This window comes from Amblyomma maculatum, chromosome 10 (genome assembly GCF_055883805.1).
Source record: "Amblyomma maculatum isolate TAMU_Amacu chromosome 10, ASM5588380v1, whole genome shotgun sequence".
NCBI classification, from domain to species: domain Eukaryota; kingdom Metazoa; phylum Arthropoda; class Arachnida; order Ixodida; family Ixodidae; genus Amblyomma; species Amblyomma maculatum.
Window position 1 is genome coordinate 171,696,104 of NC_139353.1, and position 19,809 is coordinate 171,715,912.

The 19,809-nt window shown below is 47.4% G+C and overlaps 1 protein-coding gene across 1 annotated transcript in view; it reads left to right on the forward strand.

Moving 5' to 3' along the window:
- Positions 1-1,737: 1,737 nt before the first annotated feature.
- Positions 1,738-19,809, forward strand: part of LOC146177948 (uncharacterized) — a 155,329-nt gene continuing 137,257 nt past the window's right edge. The window contains exon 1 of the mRNA XM_084581776.1: positions 1,738-1,848. Within this exon, the coding sequence (XP_084437902.1) occupies positions 1,738-1,848 (111 nt within the window). The remainder of the gene's footprint in view (positions 1,849-19,809) is intronic.

Below are 19,809 nucleotides of genomic sequence, written 5' to 3' on the forward strand. Positions count from 1 at the left end.
TCTTTAGATCTCTAGCGTGCTCCCTGAGCCGGTCGTTGATGCAACGCTTTGTTTGCTCGATGTACGATCTGCCGCACGCCAGGGGAATTTCGTACACTACGCCAGTGGCACATTCCACGAAGCGGTGGATGCATCCCATCCGGCAGATATTAACCGGAAAATCATTGAGGCCAGTCCCAGCATGCGACTAGGTGAAAAATGTGTTAGTGACCCGTCAATCGCTTTAGCCGATAATGAGGTTGGGTTCCTTAAACGTGGCATATGTGCTGGGTCGTCATGACTAGGTATTTGTTTAGTGTGGGGTTTAGTGCGGCTTGGCTTGTGGGTTTTATTATGTGTTTTAGTTAATAAACTTAGTGGCTAGTCAGCGCCCGTCATGTTTGCTTCTTGGTCTTCGTCCTCGTCTTTAGCGCTGTTTATTCATCATTTTACCGGATCTTGTCACGTCGCGAGATTACATACCTTGGAAGAGATTCAAATCAAATCAAGGAAGAGATTCCTTTCAGATATGAATGCAACCCTCCTGAACTCTCGGATACCGAGGCAGCTGTCCCCTCATCCTCTGTATGGCTACTTCTCTCATAATTACGTCATGTAGTGGTCTTGAATATGATGCAGTAGCTTAGGGTGGTCAGTTTATGAGTTTGTCCGAGAAAACAGAGCCACAAATTGATATGGATTACGAATAAGCAGCTATCAAAGCGCTTGTACGCGATCGAAGGTCGACAACGGAGACAGCAAGCGCAATAATGGTTGTCGCCTTACACCATTTAGGGGGATCCAAAAGTTTGCTGTTAAGAATATATGTGGAAAGAGAATTCTGCAAAAAAGCGCGCTTTTTTAATGACCATGCTAGGATGACTTCATTATATCCCATAAATGTTTAGGCTTTCTGTCCACAAGTGTATTATTTGCCCATCAACTATCGACATCAGCTAGATCAACTGTGTAAAAAAACTGCATAATTCATCTGTATGGTGTACAATTAAACACCCCGTATAAACGAAAGGGGCCCATGAAACTCCTCGTAGCTGGAACAATTGCTTAAAACAGTAAATTCCATGCAACAGACAAGACAATGAACACCTAAGGTGTACAAGAACTATTTCAGAAGTGATGCAAAATTCAGTTGCCTCATCAAAGCTGCATAACATGTAGAATTTAATCTGCAGCTTTTAACGTTCCTTGTCTACACGTATCATTTCGTCCTTCCTAGCCGCATCTCTTTTTGCGACGCTTTTTCTCGTTTGAAGCAATAATTCACCATGGAAAGATTTCATGAAAGGAACCTAGAAGCGCTTACGAACTTGCTCACGCATACCGCTATTACTATGCATGTCGCCGAAGAAACGCTTTTTCCCGTTTCTGACTTACGCGTCGCCCATGTTTTGCGAAAGAAGTGTGATTCGCGACGATTACATAATACAATCAGCACAATACCTAGTCGTGCTGTATATAACTGTCTGCAGCGTCGTTTTCTAGTCTTGTGCAAAAAAAATCATTACCTTGCTCTTGTAATATTTAATCAGCTGTTCGTATACTTTTCAATTTTTTCTGATTTTCCCCTGTACTAATTCATTAGACTTGTGGTTTCCCCGTTTTGCGTGACTTGTCTCCTGCTCTTTTGAATTGAAATAGGCTATCGTAGCTGTAGCATATCATGTTAGAAGGTGTTTACACTAAGCTAAGCCTCATTGTTACCCCCCCCCCCCCCCATGAGGCATCCAAGAAGAAGCTATGGCAGACACTCCCCAGGCTGCAATGAAGGAGGCCAAACTGAAAGGAAACCTGGCCGTTAACCCCAAGTACACGGTCACTTGGCACGGCTTTCTGAACATCGCAGAAGTGGTGAGTTTGCTGTGTCGCCGCTTTATATCCCACTCATCCAACTGCTCAGTTCGAGTGTGACAGTTCTAGCGTTGAATGGCTGACGTAGGCATTATTGATGCAATGTCATATTCGCCTTATAACTTAGGTACACTGTAAAAAATTTGTGTAAACCTATAAGTATCTTTACTTGTATGTATGTATGTCTACTTAGGACAGGTAGCAACCGCAGATCCGGACCATGAAAAGGAAATAACAAGAAGAATAAGATTGGGATGGAGCGCATCTGGCAAGTACTCGCAGATTATGACTAGCAGCTTACCGGTATCGGTCAAGAGGAAAGCATACAACAGTTGCATCTTACCTGTACTCACCTATGGGGCTGAAACGTGGAGGCTAACCAAGAGAGGTCCACTTAAGTTGAGGACAACCCAGAGGGCTATGGAACGCAAAATAGTAGGGGTAACATTAAGAGATAGGAAGCGTGCAGTGGGTCAGAGAAATAACTGAAGTTACCGACATTCTAGTGGAAAGTAAGAAGAAGAAATGGACATGGGCAGGACATGTAGTGCGAAGAGAGGATAATCTTGGAAAGCAAACTAGCGCACTTCAAAACAAAGACACAGGAAGAGAACGACAACGCGCTGTGTTGTCGTTCTCTTCCTGTGTCTTTGTTTTGAAGTGCGCTAGTTTGCTTTCCAAGATAATTTACCAACTAGCCCGTTCTTCCACCCTTGCAAGAGAGGATAACCGATGGTCGCTGAGGGTAACTAACTGGATTCCAAGGGAAGGAAAGCGTAGCAGGGAACGGCAGAAAGTTAGGTGGGCGGATGAGGTTAAGAAGTTCGCAGGGGTCAAGTGGATGCAGCTAGCACAGAACCGGGCTAAGGGTAGAAATATGGGAGAGGCCTTCGCCCTGCAGTGGGTATAGTCAGGCTGTTGATGATGATGATGATCCTTAAAGAAAATTACTCTCTGCTAACATGCAGATGAAATCTGTTGTAGGACATTTACCAAAGCAAGTTTACTAAATAAAAACAGCAATTCTTTGTTTTTTAGCAGAAATCTTGGATAGAAGGCAAGACAGTAGAGGTTCATATGTCATCTGTTCAATTTCCTATTTTTAAGCGATTCCTGCCTAAATATCAGGTGATGCCTGCTAAATAGGAAGCGCAATAATATCCACACGAATGCGGTCACAAGGTAACAATTTTAACACGGATTGCCACTACTCCTTCAGTGGCCCGCAAAAAAGTAAAGATTAGTGGTTCCCTTAAGCATACCGTCGTTTCCCTCGCCCTTACTATGGGCGGACAGATTTTCGCATAAGGCTATGGCTTTAAAAAATCCTGTTAATGAAAGAATGTGGAGCTTCACGTAATTACCCGGTTTTAACACGAAAACATGCGGATTAATACAATATGAAAAGAGAGAAATGAAATCAAAAACTTTTTCTTCTAGCTACAAAGGAAAAATATGTCAATTAACTTCAATGTGAAAAAAAAATATTGTATAACAGATACTTTCTGCCAATTTACAGAAATTATCTTAGTTGTAAGCAGAAAAAGTGGTGAAATCACCAAAAAATCAGAAAGGAAACACAGCAGAAGAAAACATTTCTGGCAAGACAGCTGGCCAAACATTTTTTTTTAGAAACTTTTACAGTGTAGGCTGTGTAAAGTCACTGGTTGAGACTATAAAAACAAAACTTTGCAATTGTATGGGCGTGTTTATTAAGGCGAACCAGATGGATCCAGCTGCTACGCAGTGTCTGAAGAGCAAGTTTCGCATACCCCAGTCGTACGCTTACTGCAGCTGAGCGTAACTATACTATTACCGAGGTAGAGTGCCTCGCCGTTGTTTGGTCGGTTCAAAAATTTCGACCTTATTTGTATGGCCGCCACTTCACTATTGTCACAGACCGTCACGAACTCTGTTGGCTGTCATCGCTGAAGAACTTACCGCGTCGACTGGGTCGATGGGTACTACGTCTTCAAGAATACACCTTCACCATCACATATAAATCTGGGCGAAAACACCTCGACGCTGGCGCCCTCTCTTGCTGCCCATTGATACCTACTGACGCGGCCCCACATACGGTCTCCTCTCCCTTCTGCCATCCGAGTCAGCCTTCCGCTGGGCACCTGAATGTTGCACCCATCGCTATAGCTCCACTCGAGAACAATGCTGATTTCTCGTCCCTGCAGCTGACTGACCCTTACTGCCGCACAATCATCGCTCGCCTCCGTGGAGAATCAGTTGTCCTAAACAGTCGCTTGCGCCGTCAGCTTCGTCGGTTCCGATTTCACCATGGAACACTTTACCGCGACGTTTATCACCCTACGGGTCAACGCTGGGTACCTGTGCCCCTCGCTCCCTTCGTTTTAAAATTATGGAGGCTTACCACGACGACCCCACTGCTGGACATTTAGGCCACTTTAAAACTTACGACCGCATCAAGAGCCGCTACTTCTGGCCTGGGCTTTCTGCCAGCGTCGCCAAATACATTTCATCATGTGCGTCTTGCCAGCATCGCAAGCATTCAACATTCCCTCCTGCTGGCCTACTGAAACCTCTACCTTGCCCATCTGTGCCTTTTGACAAGGTCGCCATTGCTTTGTATGGTCCTCTCTCTTTGACGTCAGACGACAACCGTTTTGTTGTCACTGCCATCGACCATCTAACGCGGTACGCTGAAACCGCACCTCTTCGCTCCGGTGCCGCCTCTGAACTCGCCAACTTTTTGCTGCGTGCGATAGTTTGGCGTCATGGTGCTCCTCGTGTTCTCATTACCGCCCGTCGAAAGATATTTCTTTCTCAAGTGGTTGAGGAAGTACTGCGCGCAGCCAACACCGTCCTTAAGACTTCTTCTAGCTACCACTCTCAGACAAACGGACTCATCAAGCGGTTTCATCGCACTTTGTGCGACACGATATCCATGTATATCGCTCCTGATCACCGGAACTGGGACAACGTTTTACCTTTCTTCACCTGCGCCTACAATTCCGCTGTTCAGCGCACTACTTGTTATAGCCCTTCCTTTTTAGTTTATGGCCGTCAACCATCGACAGTATTCGACAGTATACTTTCAACTCTGCTCCCTCTACGTCTGAATCTCTGGGCGAAGAGTTTGCCACTCGTATGGCTCAGTGTCGCCAACTTGCCCGTTTGAACACTGAAGATGCTCAACAAGAACGCAAAGCCCTGTATGATCAACGCCATCGAACTCCCTCCTTTTACCCCGGTGATGTTCGCCTGTGGACACTAATCCGCATTCCTGGCCTGTGTGAGAAGTTCCGCCATCGTTACATTGGTCCTTATACAGTACTCCAACAAAAGTCTCCGGTGAACCATCGCGTTATTCCCTCGCACACCGTCGTAGATCGACGTAATCGCTCCCAAGAGATCGTCCACGTCTCGCGCATGAAGCCTTATGCCCGTCGTCCCTCATCCCTGTAATCAGCGACCAGGGTGGCCGCTCTCTTGTCCGGGGGATTTGTGTGAGCTCAGCGCGTGAACTTTCACCTCTTTCATCTGTGTAGATCCATCATCATCATCATCACTGACTGCTGCTCGGAGCGTCGCGCGCTGTGTGCCAGCTGGTTCTGGAAAAGAACAGACGTTTGTGCAAGTGCTGTCCCACAATATGGACAAGATAGTCAAAGTCGTCGAGGAGTTCTATATAGATCTCTACAGTAGACAAAGTAGTCAGGACCGTATTGAGATTGGTAGCAGGGAAACACAGTCACACGTTCCACCAGTGACGAAGGACGAGGTCAAGAAAGAATTAGAAACTGAAAAGGGGGAAAGCAGCTGGAGAGGTTCAGATAACTATAGATTTGTTGAAGGGCGCGTGGGGGATATCGTGCTAGAAAAACCCTGTATACGCAGTGGCTGGTGTCATCGACGGTATCGGAACCATGGAAGAATGCAAAAATTATCCTTATTCATAAGAAAGGGGATGCTAAGGACCTTAAACATCACAAACCAATCAGCTTGCTGTCTGTTACGTATAAGGTATTTACTAAGGTAATCGCTAATAGAATCAAGACAACCTTAGACGGCAATCAATCAAAGGATCAAGCAGGTTTTCGGAACGATACTCTGATATCGATCATATCCATACCATCAACCAGGTGATAAAAACTTTCTCGGAATATAACCAGCCTTTATACACAGCATTCATTGATTACAAAAAAAGCATTTGACCCAGAAGAAACCTCGGCGGTGAATCAGACATTGCAAAATCAGGGAGTAGACGAGCCGTACGTGAAAGTACTGGACGATTATGTAGTGGCTGTACAGCAACCATAGTTCTGCATAAAGAAAGTAACAAAATTCCCATAAAGAAAGGTGTTAGGCAAGGAGACACGATCTCCCGAGTACTATTCACAGCTTGCTTAGAGGACGTATTCAGAGACTTGGAATGGGAGCAGTTAGGGATAAGGGTAAATGGAGAATACCTCAGTAATCTGTGATTTTCTGATGACATTGCCTTGCTACGTAACTCGGGGGATGAACAGCAAATAATGATTGATGACCTAGATAGGAAAAGTAGAAAGGTAGGCTTGAAAATCAATTTGCAGAAGACTAAGGTAATGTTCAAGAGCTTCGGGAAGGAACAGCAGTTTACGTTCGGTAGCGAAGCACTGGAAGTAGTAGGCGAATATGTCTACTTAGGACAGGTAGTAACCGCAGATCCTGACCATGAAAAGGAAATAACAAAAAATTGGGATAGAGCGCATTTGGCAAGCACTCGCAGATTATAACTAGCAGCTTACCGGTATCGCTCAAGAGGAAAGTATACAATAGTTGCATCTTACCTGTACTCACCAATGGGGCTGAAACGTGGAGGCTAACCATGAGGGTTCTACTTAAGCTGAGGACTACGCAGAGGGCTATGGAACGAAATATGGTAGGGGTAACATTAAGAGATAGGAAGCGTGCAGATTGGGTCAGAGAAATAACTCACGTTACTGACATTCTAGTGGAAATCAACAAGAAGAGACTATCACGGGCAGGGCATGTATTCCAAGGGAAGGAAAGCGTAGCAGGGGGCGGCAGAAAGTTAGTTGGGCGGATGAGGCTAAGTTCACAGTGTGCAAGTGGATGCAGCTAGCACAGAACCGGTTTAATTGGAGAAATATGGGAGAGGCCTTCGCCCTTCTGTGGGTATAGTCAGGCTGATGATGATGATGCCTAAGTTAGCCACGCAGCCCTTTCTCCCATTGAATTCCGATTTTATGACGCCACGCACGGAATGACTCCCCTGTGTCCGACCGCAGAATCACTCCCCTACCGCAGCAAAACCCCGTTCGCCATCCCCACGTCGCCGCTTTGTTTCTCCACCGCTGGGAAACTAGGTGGTGCGACCGATGGAGGAAAGGTCGCCGGACGGTCAATTTCACGCATACCTCTACCTATCGTCATGCTAATGAACAAAGTGTCAGTGTGTGTAGACAATGTTAAAGCGGATGCTTTTGTTGACACTGGTGCCGCTGTGTCAGTTATGAGCCTTTCATTTAAGAACCGTCTTCGACAGAAAGTTAAGTTTGTGTGGGACAAAAACACTACGTTTTGTGGAATTGGGGGTGAAACTTTAGTTCCGGTTGGCCTGTGCTCAGTTTCAGTTGTGACGAGTGCTATAGGACAGAATTCGTTGTATTGAGACGTCCCACGCATGACGTTATCTTGAATGTTGACTTTTTGCGCGAGTGTGGTGCGACTTTAGACTTTAGTGGCGGTGAAATTTGTTTGCAGCCGAACATTATCCCCGCATTAGTAGATAACATGTCTCAGAGTCATCAAGGAGTTCTCGCTTTGAAGGAAGACGTGCTGCTGCCTGCGATGACGGCGACGTTTCTCCCCGTGAAGTCATCTTTCAGGGGTAAACATAAACAGTTTACCCTTCAGGGGTAAACATTAAATAGTCCTCGAGCGAAATGTCTCGAATGAAGCGTAAAAAAAATATTTTGGTGCCACGTTCCGTCGTGGAGGCGGAGGAAGGTCGCGCATACCTCTGGGCTGTCAGCGTACGTATCAGAGGAGCCTGTTCGTCTTCCTCCTGGTTTGACACTCGCGAGATTTGAGAATTATGTGACTCATACCGTTGGAATTATTTCCGATTGCAGATGAGCCGTGAACGACAAGTTGAATATTTTGCTGAGTTTGAGGGCATGGTCAACAAATCGCTCCCATCTAGTGGACGTCATATTCTTCAAGACATTTTGACAACTCATGCCCAAGTGTTCGACTTTGCCTCAAATGGATCGGGTAGCCATTTCCCAGCTTCTCGGCTACAGCACAAAGTTAACACAGGAAGCGCACCCCCTATTCGCCAAAAACCTTACAGAGTCTCCCCGGCAGAGCGCAAGATAATTCAAGAACAGGTGGACGAAATGCTACACAAAGGAATCATCCGAGAATCTTCCAGTCCGTGGGCCGCACCTGTGATCATGGTGCGAAAAAAAAAGACACGTTTTGGCGATTTTGTGTAGACTACCGTCGTTTGAATGCGGCAACAAAGAAAGACGTATACCCGTTACCTCGCATTGATGACGCTCTCGACCGTCTGCATTCGGCGTCATATATCTCCTCTGTTGATTTGCGATCTGGCTATTGGCAAATTCCTCTACATCCATCCGACCGTGAGACTGCTCTTGTAACACCAGAGGGTTTATACGAATTTAATGTAATGCCCTTTGGTATGTGCAACGCTCCCGCGACGTTCGAGCGATTTATTGACACTATCCTTCGTGGCCTCAAATGGGAAATATGCATGTGTTACCTTGATGATGTTATCATTTTTGGAAAGACCTTCCAAGAGCACAGTGAGAGGCTCCATAAAGTTCTTGAATGCGTTGGCGAACCGGGCCTCATTTTGAATTTGAAGTGCCATTTTGGAGAGCGACAAACTTTAGTTCTTGGGTTCCTCGTCAACGAGGATATGGTATCAGGCCGGATCCGCAGAAGCTTTTCTTAGACACCATCTTCCCATTGTCTCCCAACGACAATGCGTCTGTTTCCCAGATACTATGCCGTGCCGAAGAAGCCCGTCGTATAGCCCGCTTACGGACACTGGCTTCTCAAAGCCGCTCGAAAGAACATCTGCATCATCGTGCAGTTGCTTACTACCCTAAAGACTACGTCTCGCTTTGGACGCCAATTCGCAAGCGATGATTATATGAGAAGTTCCTCTGCAAGTACGATGGCCCCTTCGTCGTGTTGGACCAACTGAATGACGTGAATTACGTTATCACCAAAGTCACGGTGGGTAACCGCCGAATCCGCAAGACACAAGTTGTTCACGTGGTTCGCATAAAGCGCTGCTATCTTCGATCTACCTAATCTTCTAAAGGATGAGAATCGTTTGCCCGGGGGAATTGTTACGCAGCGTAGCGGCACACTGAGAAGCAGCAGAAGCAGCAGACGAAGAAGCGGAGGAAGCGAGGCGCGCGCAGACTGATCCGGGATTTTTGAGCCGTGTGCATCCGTCCTTCATACGAAGTTCACCTGTATTAAAACCATTTCATCCGTTACGATATTTTTATTTCGAATACCTTACAGGGCCATGAGGCATTGTGTAAAAGGGACGGAAAAATCTATACAGTGCTATATATACATATATATATATATATATATATATATATATATATATATATATATATATATATATATATATATATATATATTTTTGTGTGTGTGTGTGTGTGTGTGTGTGTGTGTGTGTGTGTGTGTGTGTGTGTGTGTGTGTGTGTGTGTGTGTGTGTGTGTGTGTGTGTGTGTGTGTGTGTGTGTGTGTGTGTGTGTGTGTGTGTGTGTGTGTGTGTGTGTGTGTGTGTGTGTGTGTGTGTGTGTGTGTGTGAGGGGCGGGGTTGTTCCTTCTTTTCTGCATCCGTACTATTTTCAAGCCTTTAAAATTGAAACTCAAGCAATGTACCTACACTCTTGAGAAAGACCGGACACCGGTCGAAACGTCGACGACGAATAAATGAAGTGTTAAGCATCTTTGCTATTTATTTCCTCTGCAGCCAAGAACGTCTTTTATCGCAAGTATATATATATATATATATATATATATATATATATATATATATATATATATATATATATATATATATGTCATCATCATCACCATCATCATCAGCCTGATTATACCCACTGCAGGGCGAAGGCCTCTCCCATATTTCTCCACTTAACCCGGTCCTGTGCTAGCTGCATCCACTTGACCCCTGCGAACTTCTTAATCTCATCCGCCCACCTAACTTTCTGCCGCCCCCTGCTACGCTTTCCTTCCCTTGGAATCCAATTTGTTACTCTCAGTGACCATCGGTTATCCTCTCTTCGCACTACATGTCCTGCCCATGTCCATTTCTTCTTCTTAATTTCCACTAGAATGTCGGTAACTTGAGTTATTTCTCTGACCCACTCTGCACGCTTTCTATCTCTTAATGTTACCCCTACCATTTTTCGTTCCATAGCCCTCTGGGTTGTCCTCAACTTAAGTAGAACTCTCTTGGTTAGCCTCCACGTTTCAGCCCCATAAGTGAGTACAGGCAAGATGCAACTGTTGTATACTTTCCTCTTGAGCGATACCGGTAAGCTGCTAGTCATAATCTGCGAGTGCTTGCCAAATGCGCTCCATCCCAATCTTATTCTTCTTGTTACTTCCTTTTCATGGTCCGGATTTGAGGTTACTACCTGTCCTAAGTAAACATATTCGCCTACTACTTCCAGTATTTCGCTACCTAATGTAAACTGCTGTTCCTTCCCGAGGCTGTTGAACATTACCTTAGTCTTCTGCATATTGATTTTCAAGCCTACCTTTCTACTTTTTCTGTCTAGGTCATCAATCATTATTTGCAGTTCATCCCCCGAGTTGCTTAGCAAGGCAATGTCATCAGCAAATCGCAGATTACTGAGGTATATATATATATATATATATATATATATATATATATATATATATATATATATTGAAGATGGGTTTGTTGGGGGTTATTCGGAGGACTGGAGACGGCGACCGGTGGCACAAGGCGATCGTAGAGCGAGGCACAATATCGTCCGAACAAGGCGGTCCGAGCTCTCAGTGTGCGCGCCAGCTGATCGGCGTCTTCATCGTCGTTAGCTTCGGCGCTGTATCATCATCTTCCTTACAATTGCCCCGGCGGAAAGACGGAGCCATCCTGGTGACTTAGGGCGAGGGTATGACAAGGGGGTCGTAGTAATGCTTAAGCCGACTTACGTGAACGACTTCTCGCCCGCGGCGACGATGGTCTGAAGAAGGCGTTGCCGGCTCCACGACGTAGTTAACTGGTGATGTACGCTCTAATACACGATAAGGGCCATTATACTTTGCAGAGAATTTGGAATCAGCCGGAACACACAGCCAAACGAGGGTGTTGGTAGGAAAGTCAGCAGCGGGCTTTCCGTGATCGCTCTCATGTCGGCGAAGATCTTGAATGTACGACGTGAATGAGCGCGCCAACTGACGGCACTGCTCAGCATTACGGCCAACAGCAGAAAGAGAAGTGTACTCTGAACTGTCGGGTGGTAAGGAAGTATGGTGTCCAGTAGACAGGAAGACTCACGACAGTATAGGAGAAAGAATGGGGAAAATCCAGTCGTTGCCTGAGACGCTGTGTTATAGGCATAGGTGATATATGTAAGCACCTGGTCCCAATTAGACGCGTCAGAAGAAACGTACATGGCGAGCATGTCACCAAGCGTTCGGTTAAACCTTTGTGTGAGGCCGTCGGTTTGAGGATGGTAAGCTGTGGTGGTTCGATTTATTGTTTGGCAAGCTTTCAACAGCTCGCTGACCACTTGAGATAGGAAGGTGCGGCCGCGGTCACTGAGAAGTTCACGAGGAGCCCCGTGACGTAGAACGAAGTGACGCAAGATGAAGGAGGCGACGTCACGAGCACTAGCCGTAGGCAGGGCTGCAGTCTCCGCGTAGCGAGTGAAGTGATCCATGACGACTATTATCCAGCGGTTGCCTGATGTCGAAGATGGAAGGGGACAATAGAGGTCGATACCAACACGATCAAAGGGTCGCGCTGGACGAGGCAATGGCTGTAATTGGCCGGCGGAGTGGCGCGGAAACGATTTCCGCTGCTGACAAGCAGTACAGAACCGAATATAGCGGCGGAAAAAGTTGTACATCCCCCGCCAATAGTACCGCTGGCAAAGACGCTCGTATGTCTTCAACAGACCAGCATGTGCGCTTTGCGGATCGGCATGGTGATGGGCACGAATGTCTGTGCGAAAATGGCGGGGAATGACCAAGAGCCATTGGCGACCATCCGGGCGATAGCTTTTGCGATGCAGCAGACCGCCCCGGATCGTAAAATGGGAAGCTTGGCGACGAAGGGCTCGTGGGAATGAAGACGTTGAGGACGCGGTGAGGACGTCTAGGAGCGAAGATATCGAGGGATCCCGGCGTTGTTCAAAAGGCAGGTCGTCGGAGGTGAGGGCTGCAACGGAGGGTTCGGATATCGAGTGCGAGGGTGCAGGAGAAGGCGGCGGCGAGCGTGACAAGGCGTCAGCGTCGGAGTGTTTGCGTCCCGATCGATATATCATTTCAAAGTCAAAGTCTTGAAGGCGAAGAGACTAGCGGCCGAGGCGCCCAGAAGGGTCCCACACGATTGCAAGACACTCCTTTTCTGTGACGGTGTAGTTAGATTCAGCTTTCGTTAGCGCTGGGCTAGCGTAAGCAACCACATATTCGGAAAAGCCTTGCTTACGTTGAGCGAGGACAGCACCGAGGCCGATGCCGCTGGCGTCAGTGTGCACCTCTGTAGGAGCGGATGAGTCGTAATGGCGGAGAATGGGCGGTGAAGTTAGTAGACGTCGGAGCGTAGTGAAAGCACCGTCGCAGAGTGGGGTCCATGTAGACAAGTCGGCGGCACCATTCAGCAATTTTATAAGCGCTGCAATGATGGTAGCGAGATTGCGGACAAAACTGCGAAAATATGAGCATAGGAAGCTGCGCAGCTCTTTAACAGACATCGGTTACAGGAATTCAGTGACCGCACGTAGTTTGTCCGGATCGGGCAGGACGCCATCCTTGGACACGACATGACCCAGTATTGTCAGCTTGCGGGCGCCAAAACGGCATTTCTTCAGGTTAAGTTGGAGACCGGCGCCAGTGAGACAGCTCAGGATTTGGTGCAAGCGCACGAGGTGCGTCGAAAATATCGGGAGAGAAACCGACGATGTCATCCAAATAACAAAGACAAATCTTCCACATGAGGCCGCGTAATACGTTGTCCATCATTCGCTCAAATGTAGCAGGAGCGTCGCAAAGACCAAACGGCATCACAGTGAACTCATGTAGTCCATCAGGGGTAACAAAGGCTGTCTTGGGTCGGTCAGACTCAGCCATAGGGACTTGCCAATAGCCAGAACGCAGGTCCAGGGAGGAAAAGAACTCAGCTCCTTGTAAACAATCGATGGCGTCGTCAATGCGGGGTAGTGGGTATACGTCTTTACGAGTAATTTTGTTAAGACGGCGGTAGTCAACGCAAAATCTTATGCAGCCATCCTTCTTTTTCATGAGTACCGCAGGAGACGACCACGGACTAGATGAAGGCTGAATTACACCCCGTTGTAGCATGTCGTCGACTTGGTCAACAATAACACGGCGCTCTGTGGGCGAAACTTGGTAAGGGCGCTGGCGAAGAGGGGCATGAGTGCCGGTGTCGATGTGGTGAACAACCTCAGTCGCACGGCCCAAGGAAGTCGTCTGAGCATCAAACGAAGAACGGAACTGGTTGAGGAGAGCAAACAGTTGTTCACGGTGAGTCGGGTCGAAGTCACTGGCCACAGACAATTGAAAAAGGTCCCAACTTGGTATATCGGAAGACTCAGTAATCGGCGTTACGGAGGCTACGTGGGCACTCTGTGGTAGATACCCATCAACCTCAAACGGCGAGATGAGGTCAGCAACTTCAATATGACCAAGGCATTCTCCACGAAGTAGCGGGACCACAGCGGTGGAGACATTCACAGCAACTATGTCAGCGGCGCCGCGGTTAATATCAATGATAGCAAAGGGAAGAAGGAGGTGACGGCGAGAGGCAAATATGGGAGAAGGCGCAAAAAGAACAGTTGCATCGAAAGAAAACGGTACTCACATGGAGACAATCACAGCACAGTTGGGCGGAATGTCGGTGTCGTCGGCGACAACATGTTTGACGCAAGAAAAAGATGGCGAATGGTCAAGAACCGCATCACAGAGCACAGAGAAGGCGACGTGGGCGCGGGCGCAGTCAATAACCGCATGGTGGCGGGAAAGGAAATCCCAGCCAAGAATTAAGTCATGCGAGCAGGACGCAAGCACTAAAAACTCGACAACGTATAAGACGTCCGCAATAGCTACACGTGCAGTGCAAGCAGCAGACGGACGAACGGAATCGGCGCTGGCAGTGCGAAGAGAAAGTCCAGAAGGCGGGGTGGTGACTTTATGAAACGAGCGGCGAACACTTTCGCTAATGACTGACAGAGTGGTCCCGGTATCGACGAGTGCAAGGGCACGAATACCGTCGACAAATCTTCGAGAATGTTCGGTGGAGACAGACGAGGACTTGTGGTAGGCGAAATGTGCGCAGTTCGTGCCCCAGGAACTGCGGCTGATAGTTTTCCGAGTCTTGTGTCACTCTGCGACGCCGCATTGGCGACAAGGACCGACGGCGAGGGGACGGCGAGCGGTGCAAGGCAATGTTCTGTCGGCCCGATGAGCTGTGCGGCTGCCCTGGAGGTGTCCCCGAAGGTGGGCGCAAAGTGTCGTACTGATAATTGCTGTCAACCATAGTGCGTGCAGGGGCAGAACGCAGAGTACGACGGCACAGGCGGGCGACGTGGCCTGGAATACCGCAGGCATAGCAGATAGGCCGGTTGTCATTCGTGCGCCAAGGATTGTATGGAGGCGTCGTTGATAGGTACAGTGGAGCGATAGTCGGTGGCGCCATTGTCGGCACGTACGCAAAAGACTGTGGCGGCGGAGGGCGGGCGGTCACTTCTGCATATGTGGGAGGCATTTGTACTGGTACAGGTAGTGGCGGCACGACCACAGGGGGGTTGTAACTTAATGGTGCAGCAAGGCCGGGGTGTGGGCTGCAGTGGAACAGGGTCGACATGTGGTGTGACAGGCGCTGGCTGGCCAAAACTGGGAAGTGCATCGACAACCTCCTGCGTGATGGTGTGTAGGATCGCAGGGGTAAGTAGCTGGGCTGTAGTCGACGGGCGTGGACCAGACAAAAGCCCAAGCTGTCGGGAGACCTCATCTCGAACAAAATCTTTGATGTGAGCCAAAATGTCACTACTCACAGCCAGGCCACAGATGGACGCAGCAGGTGCGGGAGAGCGACGAGTGCAGAGGCGTTGCTTGAGCATTTCATTGAAACTCTTGCAAAGGTTGTATACTGAGACCACTGCGGTTGGGCTCTTTGCCCACAGCATGTGAAATGCATCTACATCAATGCCCTTCATTATGTACTTTATCTTGGTAGCCTCATCCATAGCAACCATGTCAAGCCCTGTCAATATTATTGAAGTTTTGTCGAAGGTGTTCCTATTTATGCCCTTGTTGACACAGGTGCGACGGTGTCCGCGATTAGTCGCAATCTGTACCAAAAACCTTCAGAAATGGACTACGACGCTCCCAGATTTTTCGCTGCGAACAGCTAGTGCAGAACAAATTCGACCCCCGGCTGAGTGTACCGCCCGGCTCATCATACAAGGCATCTCTTGCACCATTAAATTCATTGTTCTCGCGCGTTGCTCTCATGAAGTAATTCTCGGATGCGACGTTTTGTCTAAACATCACGCCATCATCGACTCTGCTCGTACTCACGTTGATTTCTTGCCACTTTGTGACAGTATCGTGCAAGCACCTCCTGCTACTGCAGCGCTTCTCCTCGCCGCCGACGACACCGACGTCCCTGTTTTCCCGTCTGTTCTTGTGCCTGTCACTTGTGCCAACTTCGCTGACGCTATTGTCGTGTACACACCTTCTGATCGTTGTGCCAATCGCAAACATGTGCTGCTCCCGCCGTGCTGACAATTTCTGGTGGTAATAGCGTAAGTCGCCAACCAGCTTCCTTTTCACGCAACTTTACTTCGTGAAGAATCGCTTGTTAATATCATTGTTCCCGCCGACGCCTCTACTGTTCTTCATGACTCTAGACCGCTTCATATTAACGCCCTCACTTTTATTGGAGTCACAGACTCGATGCCATCTCACGTTTTTAACCGTTCTATCGACGCCTTTCTGCCCACTACCCAGTACAACAAGCTTGTCGCTTTGCTCCAACAATTCACGCCTCCTTCGACTCCGCCCCCAAACTTCGCTGGGACGTACAACCGCAGTCCGCCACCACATCCACACCGGTGCCTATGCACCTCTACGCCACCACCACTACCGCGTCTCAGCCGCCGAACGCGGCATCATCGATGACCGAGTGATATGCTCGGGCGCGAAGTAATGCAGCCCTATCATAGCCCATAGGTATTCCCCGTCAAGACGATTCGATTCTGCATCGACTATCCTCGTTTATCCTATACCTCGTATTAATGGCACCCTTGACTGTCTGCAAGGAGCTGAAAATTTTTCTACGCTGGACCTCCACTCTGGTTATTGGCCAACGGCTGAGGATGACTGTCAGAAAACCACATTCGTCACGCCAGACGGACTCTATGAATTCAACGTCATGCCATTTGGTTTGTGCAGCGCTTCAGCCACTTTTGAGAGCGTGATGGACAACATCCTACGGGGGCTGAAATGGTAGAGTTGCCTCTGCTACCTAGACGATGTTGTCATCTTCTCGAAGGACTTTCCATCCCATCTTACTTAGTTCACCAATGTATACGTGAGTTTGTACCAAGAAAACGGAAACTTTTGCGCAGTAGTAATCCATGGATGACAAAAGATATCGCGCATCTTCGACGTAAAGTAAAGAAAACGAGACAGCAACACTCAAAACGTCCTTCTTCGCGGACTGCCGATAAGATTTCCGTGCTACGCCTGTCGTTTCGGAACGCTATCAGTAAGGCTAAACATCATTTCTACACGGTTCGTTTGAAAAACTTCCTTGTTTCTTCTCCAAGCAAGTTTTGGCGATAATTCGCGCCACGCAAGAAATCGATTCTTGGTCTTTCTGCAGATACTGCAATTATGGACGATAAGTTAGAAAGAGCACAGGCGCTCAACCAGTACTTCAGCTCCGTATTTACGCACGAAGACGGCTGTATCCCACAATGTTCTTCTTTTGACAATTTGTCTCCAATCAGTGACATTTGTATAACAGAGGAAGGTGTGCTAGTTCTCTTGCTTAACTTAGACGTAAAGAAGTCGCCAGGGATTGACGAAATACCCAACACCTTTCTAGTACGATACGCGGAATCGTGCGCAAAATACTTAACTTTAATGTTTAGAAAATCTCTAGAACGCTCTGAATTGTCGTGTGATTGGAAACTTGCAAAAATCACTCCGATTCCTAAAGAACAAAACAAATCAGCACCTTCTTCCTTCCGGCCGATTTCCCTTTTGTGCACTTCGGTAAAACTGCTTGAACATATCATCAGCAAGCACTTGACTAACTTTCTCAAGGAGAATAATAATCAGCACGGGTTCCGCCGCGTTCTCTCCACCATAACACAGCTTATTGCAACAGTTCACGATTTAGCGGCAGCACTAGATAGCCATAATCAAGTTGATATTGTTTTTCTTGATTTCGAGAAGGCGTTTGACCGTGTGTCTCCATCGGAAATTACTGCAGAAGTTAAAACCTATACTCAAATACGATTGTCTTCTCTCATGGATTGAAGCCTATCTTTCGCAGAGACGTCAAAGTGTGGTTATTGATGGTATCCTTTCTGATGCTTTCCAGTAGAATCCGGTATTCCGCAGGGCTCAGTCTTGGGGCCCCTTTTCTTTTTAGTATTTATTAATGACATAGTTCAAAACGTGCATGTTAAAATACGACTATTTGCAGATGATTGTATAATTTATTAAGAAATTAGTAGCCCTGACGACACCTCCTCTTAAACGATTCTTTATCTGCAATAGAAAAATGGTGCTCCACGTGGCAAATGACTCTAAATTCCAAGTAGACTGTAGCAATGACTGTGACACGTAAAAAGAATCCTGTAAGTTTTACATACCGCATAGCCAATGAACCCCTCTTAGTTGTAAGCACTTTTAAGTACTTAGGAATCCTTAACCTCTGATCTTCGATGGAACGAGCACATATCGTATATAGAAAAAAAGCTTTAAGACAACTACACTATCTGAGAAGAACGCTGGCACAATCCGCACAAGAAATAAAACTTTTAGCTTATAAAACATTTCTTAGGCCAATATTGGAATATGCTGCAACAGTGTGGGACCCTTGGACCGAAACTAACAAACTTAAATTAGAAAATATCCAACGCAAAGCAGCCAGGTTTATATTTAATTGTTACAGTTGGAAAGTTTCTTCAACTGCCCTACTGAAAACCGCAGGTCTTGAAGAACTGGCCTTGCGTCGTCATCGCGAAAAATTAAATTTGTTCCACTTATTTTATCACAGTGAAATAAAAATAGAGGAAGGAATTTAGTTGAGCACACTTCTCGTCGCCCTACACGCTCCTACCATCCTAAGAGTCGCCGCGTTTTCGTGTAAAACAAATGTTTTTAAATACTCCTTCTTTCCCCATACCGTCACTAAATGGAATAGTTCATTGTCAACAGACATTGCCGCAGACATTGTCAATTGCGAATAATAATAATAATAATAATTGGTTCACGGGAAGGGAAAGGCGCAGTATCTGTCACACTTGCTTCTGTGGACACCTGAACCCAGTTCATGCGCCGTAAGGGAATGGAGGAAGGTAGGAGTGAAGGTGGACAGAGAGAAAGAGGTGCCGTAGTGGAGGGCTACGGAGTAATTTCGACCACCTGGGGATCTTTAACGTGCGCTGACATCGCACAGCACACGGACGCCTCTTTGTTTCGCCTCCATCGAAACGCAGCCGCCGAGGTCGGGTTCGAATCCGGGTCAATTGCGAATCCGTGAATCTATTTTTACAAGCTCTTAATGAAGCATAGGGCTCTTATGTTCCCCCGTTTTGGGCCAAGTTGAATGCCTTTGTTCGTTGTCAACTTAGACTTCGTTTGTCAACTCTCTGCCTCTGCACTCGGTTTTGTGTGGCATGCTCTGGTTTTGATTCTTACTCTTTCCTGCTTCTGTTGTAATGTTCATCTTGTTTTTACCAGGATGTTTGTACCCCACTCCTGCCTAAGGCCTCTGACACAGGCCGGCAGTATTTGCTAAATAAATAAATAAATCTTCTTCGCCTCGAGAGTGTTCTTCGATGTCTGAGCGATGCAGGTCCGCTGCTCAATTTAAAGAATGTGCCGGTTTGCACGCTAGGCTACGTCGTGTCCAAGGACGGTGTCCAAGCTTCGTGCAATGTCGGAATTTCCCAGGCCCCGCTCATTGAAAGAACTGCGCAGCTTTATGGGGCTTTTTCCTAATTCCACCGCTTCGTGCGAAATTTTGCCGACAATATTGCCCCTTTGACGCAGCTTCTTGCTAGGAGCCCAGACTTGCCTGCCTGGTCACCTGCATGCGACGAAGCGTTCATCACCTTCCGCCGCTTTGTCACGTCCTCTCCGACACTGCTTCATTTTGACCCCTGCGCTCCAAAAGAACTGCACACGGACGCCAGCGGCATCGGTGCCGTTCTCGCTCAGCGAAAACCTGGTTTCCCTGAGTACGCCATTGTTTACGCGAGCACTGACCAAAGCAAGGCCGTTTCAGACGAAAAATTTCATTCCAGTCGCAGTGTCGTTGCGGCCGCAACAGTCATTTCACGTGCTTGCGGCGCCTGTGATTTTTGTCGGTGCGGCGCAAGCGGCACCGGCATATTTTACTAATAATAAATGTAGAACTAGCGATATTGTATCTATTTTGGGTCATTTTATTAAAATACAAAGTA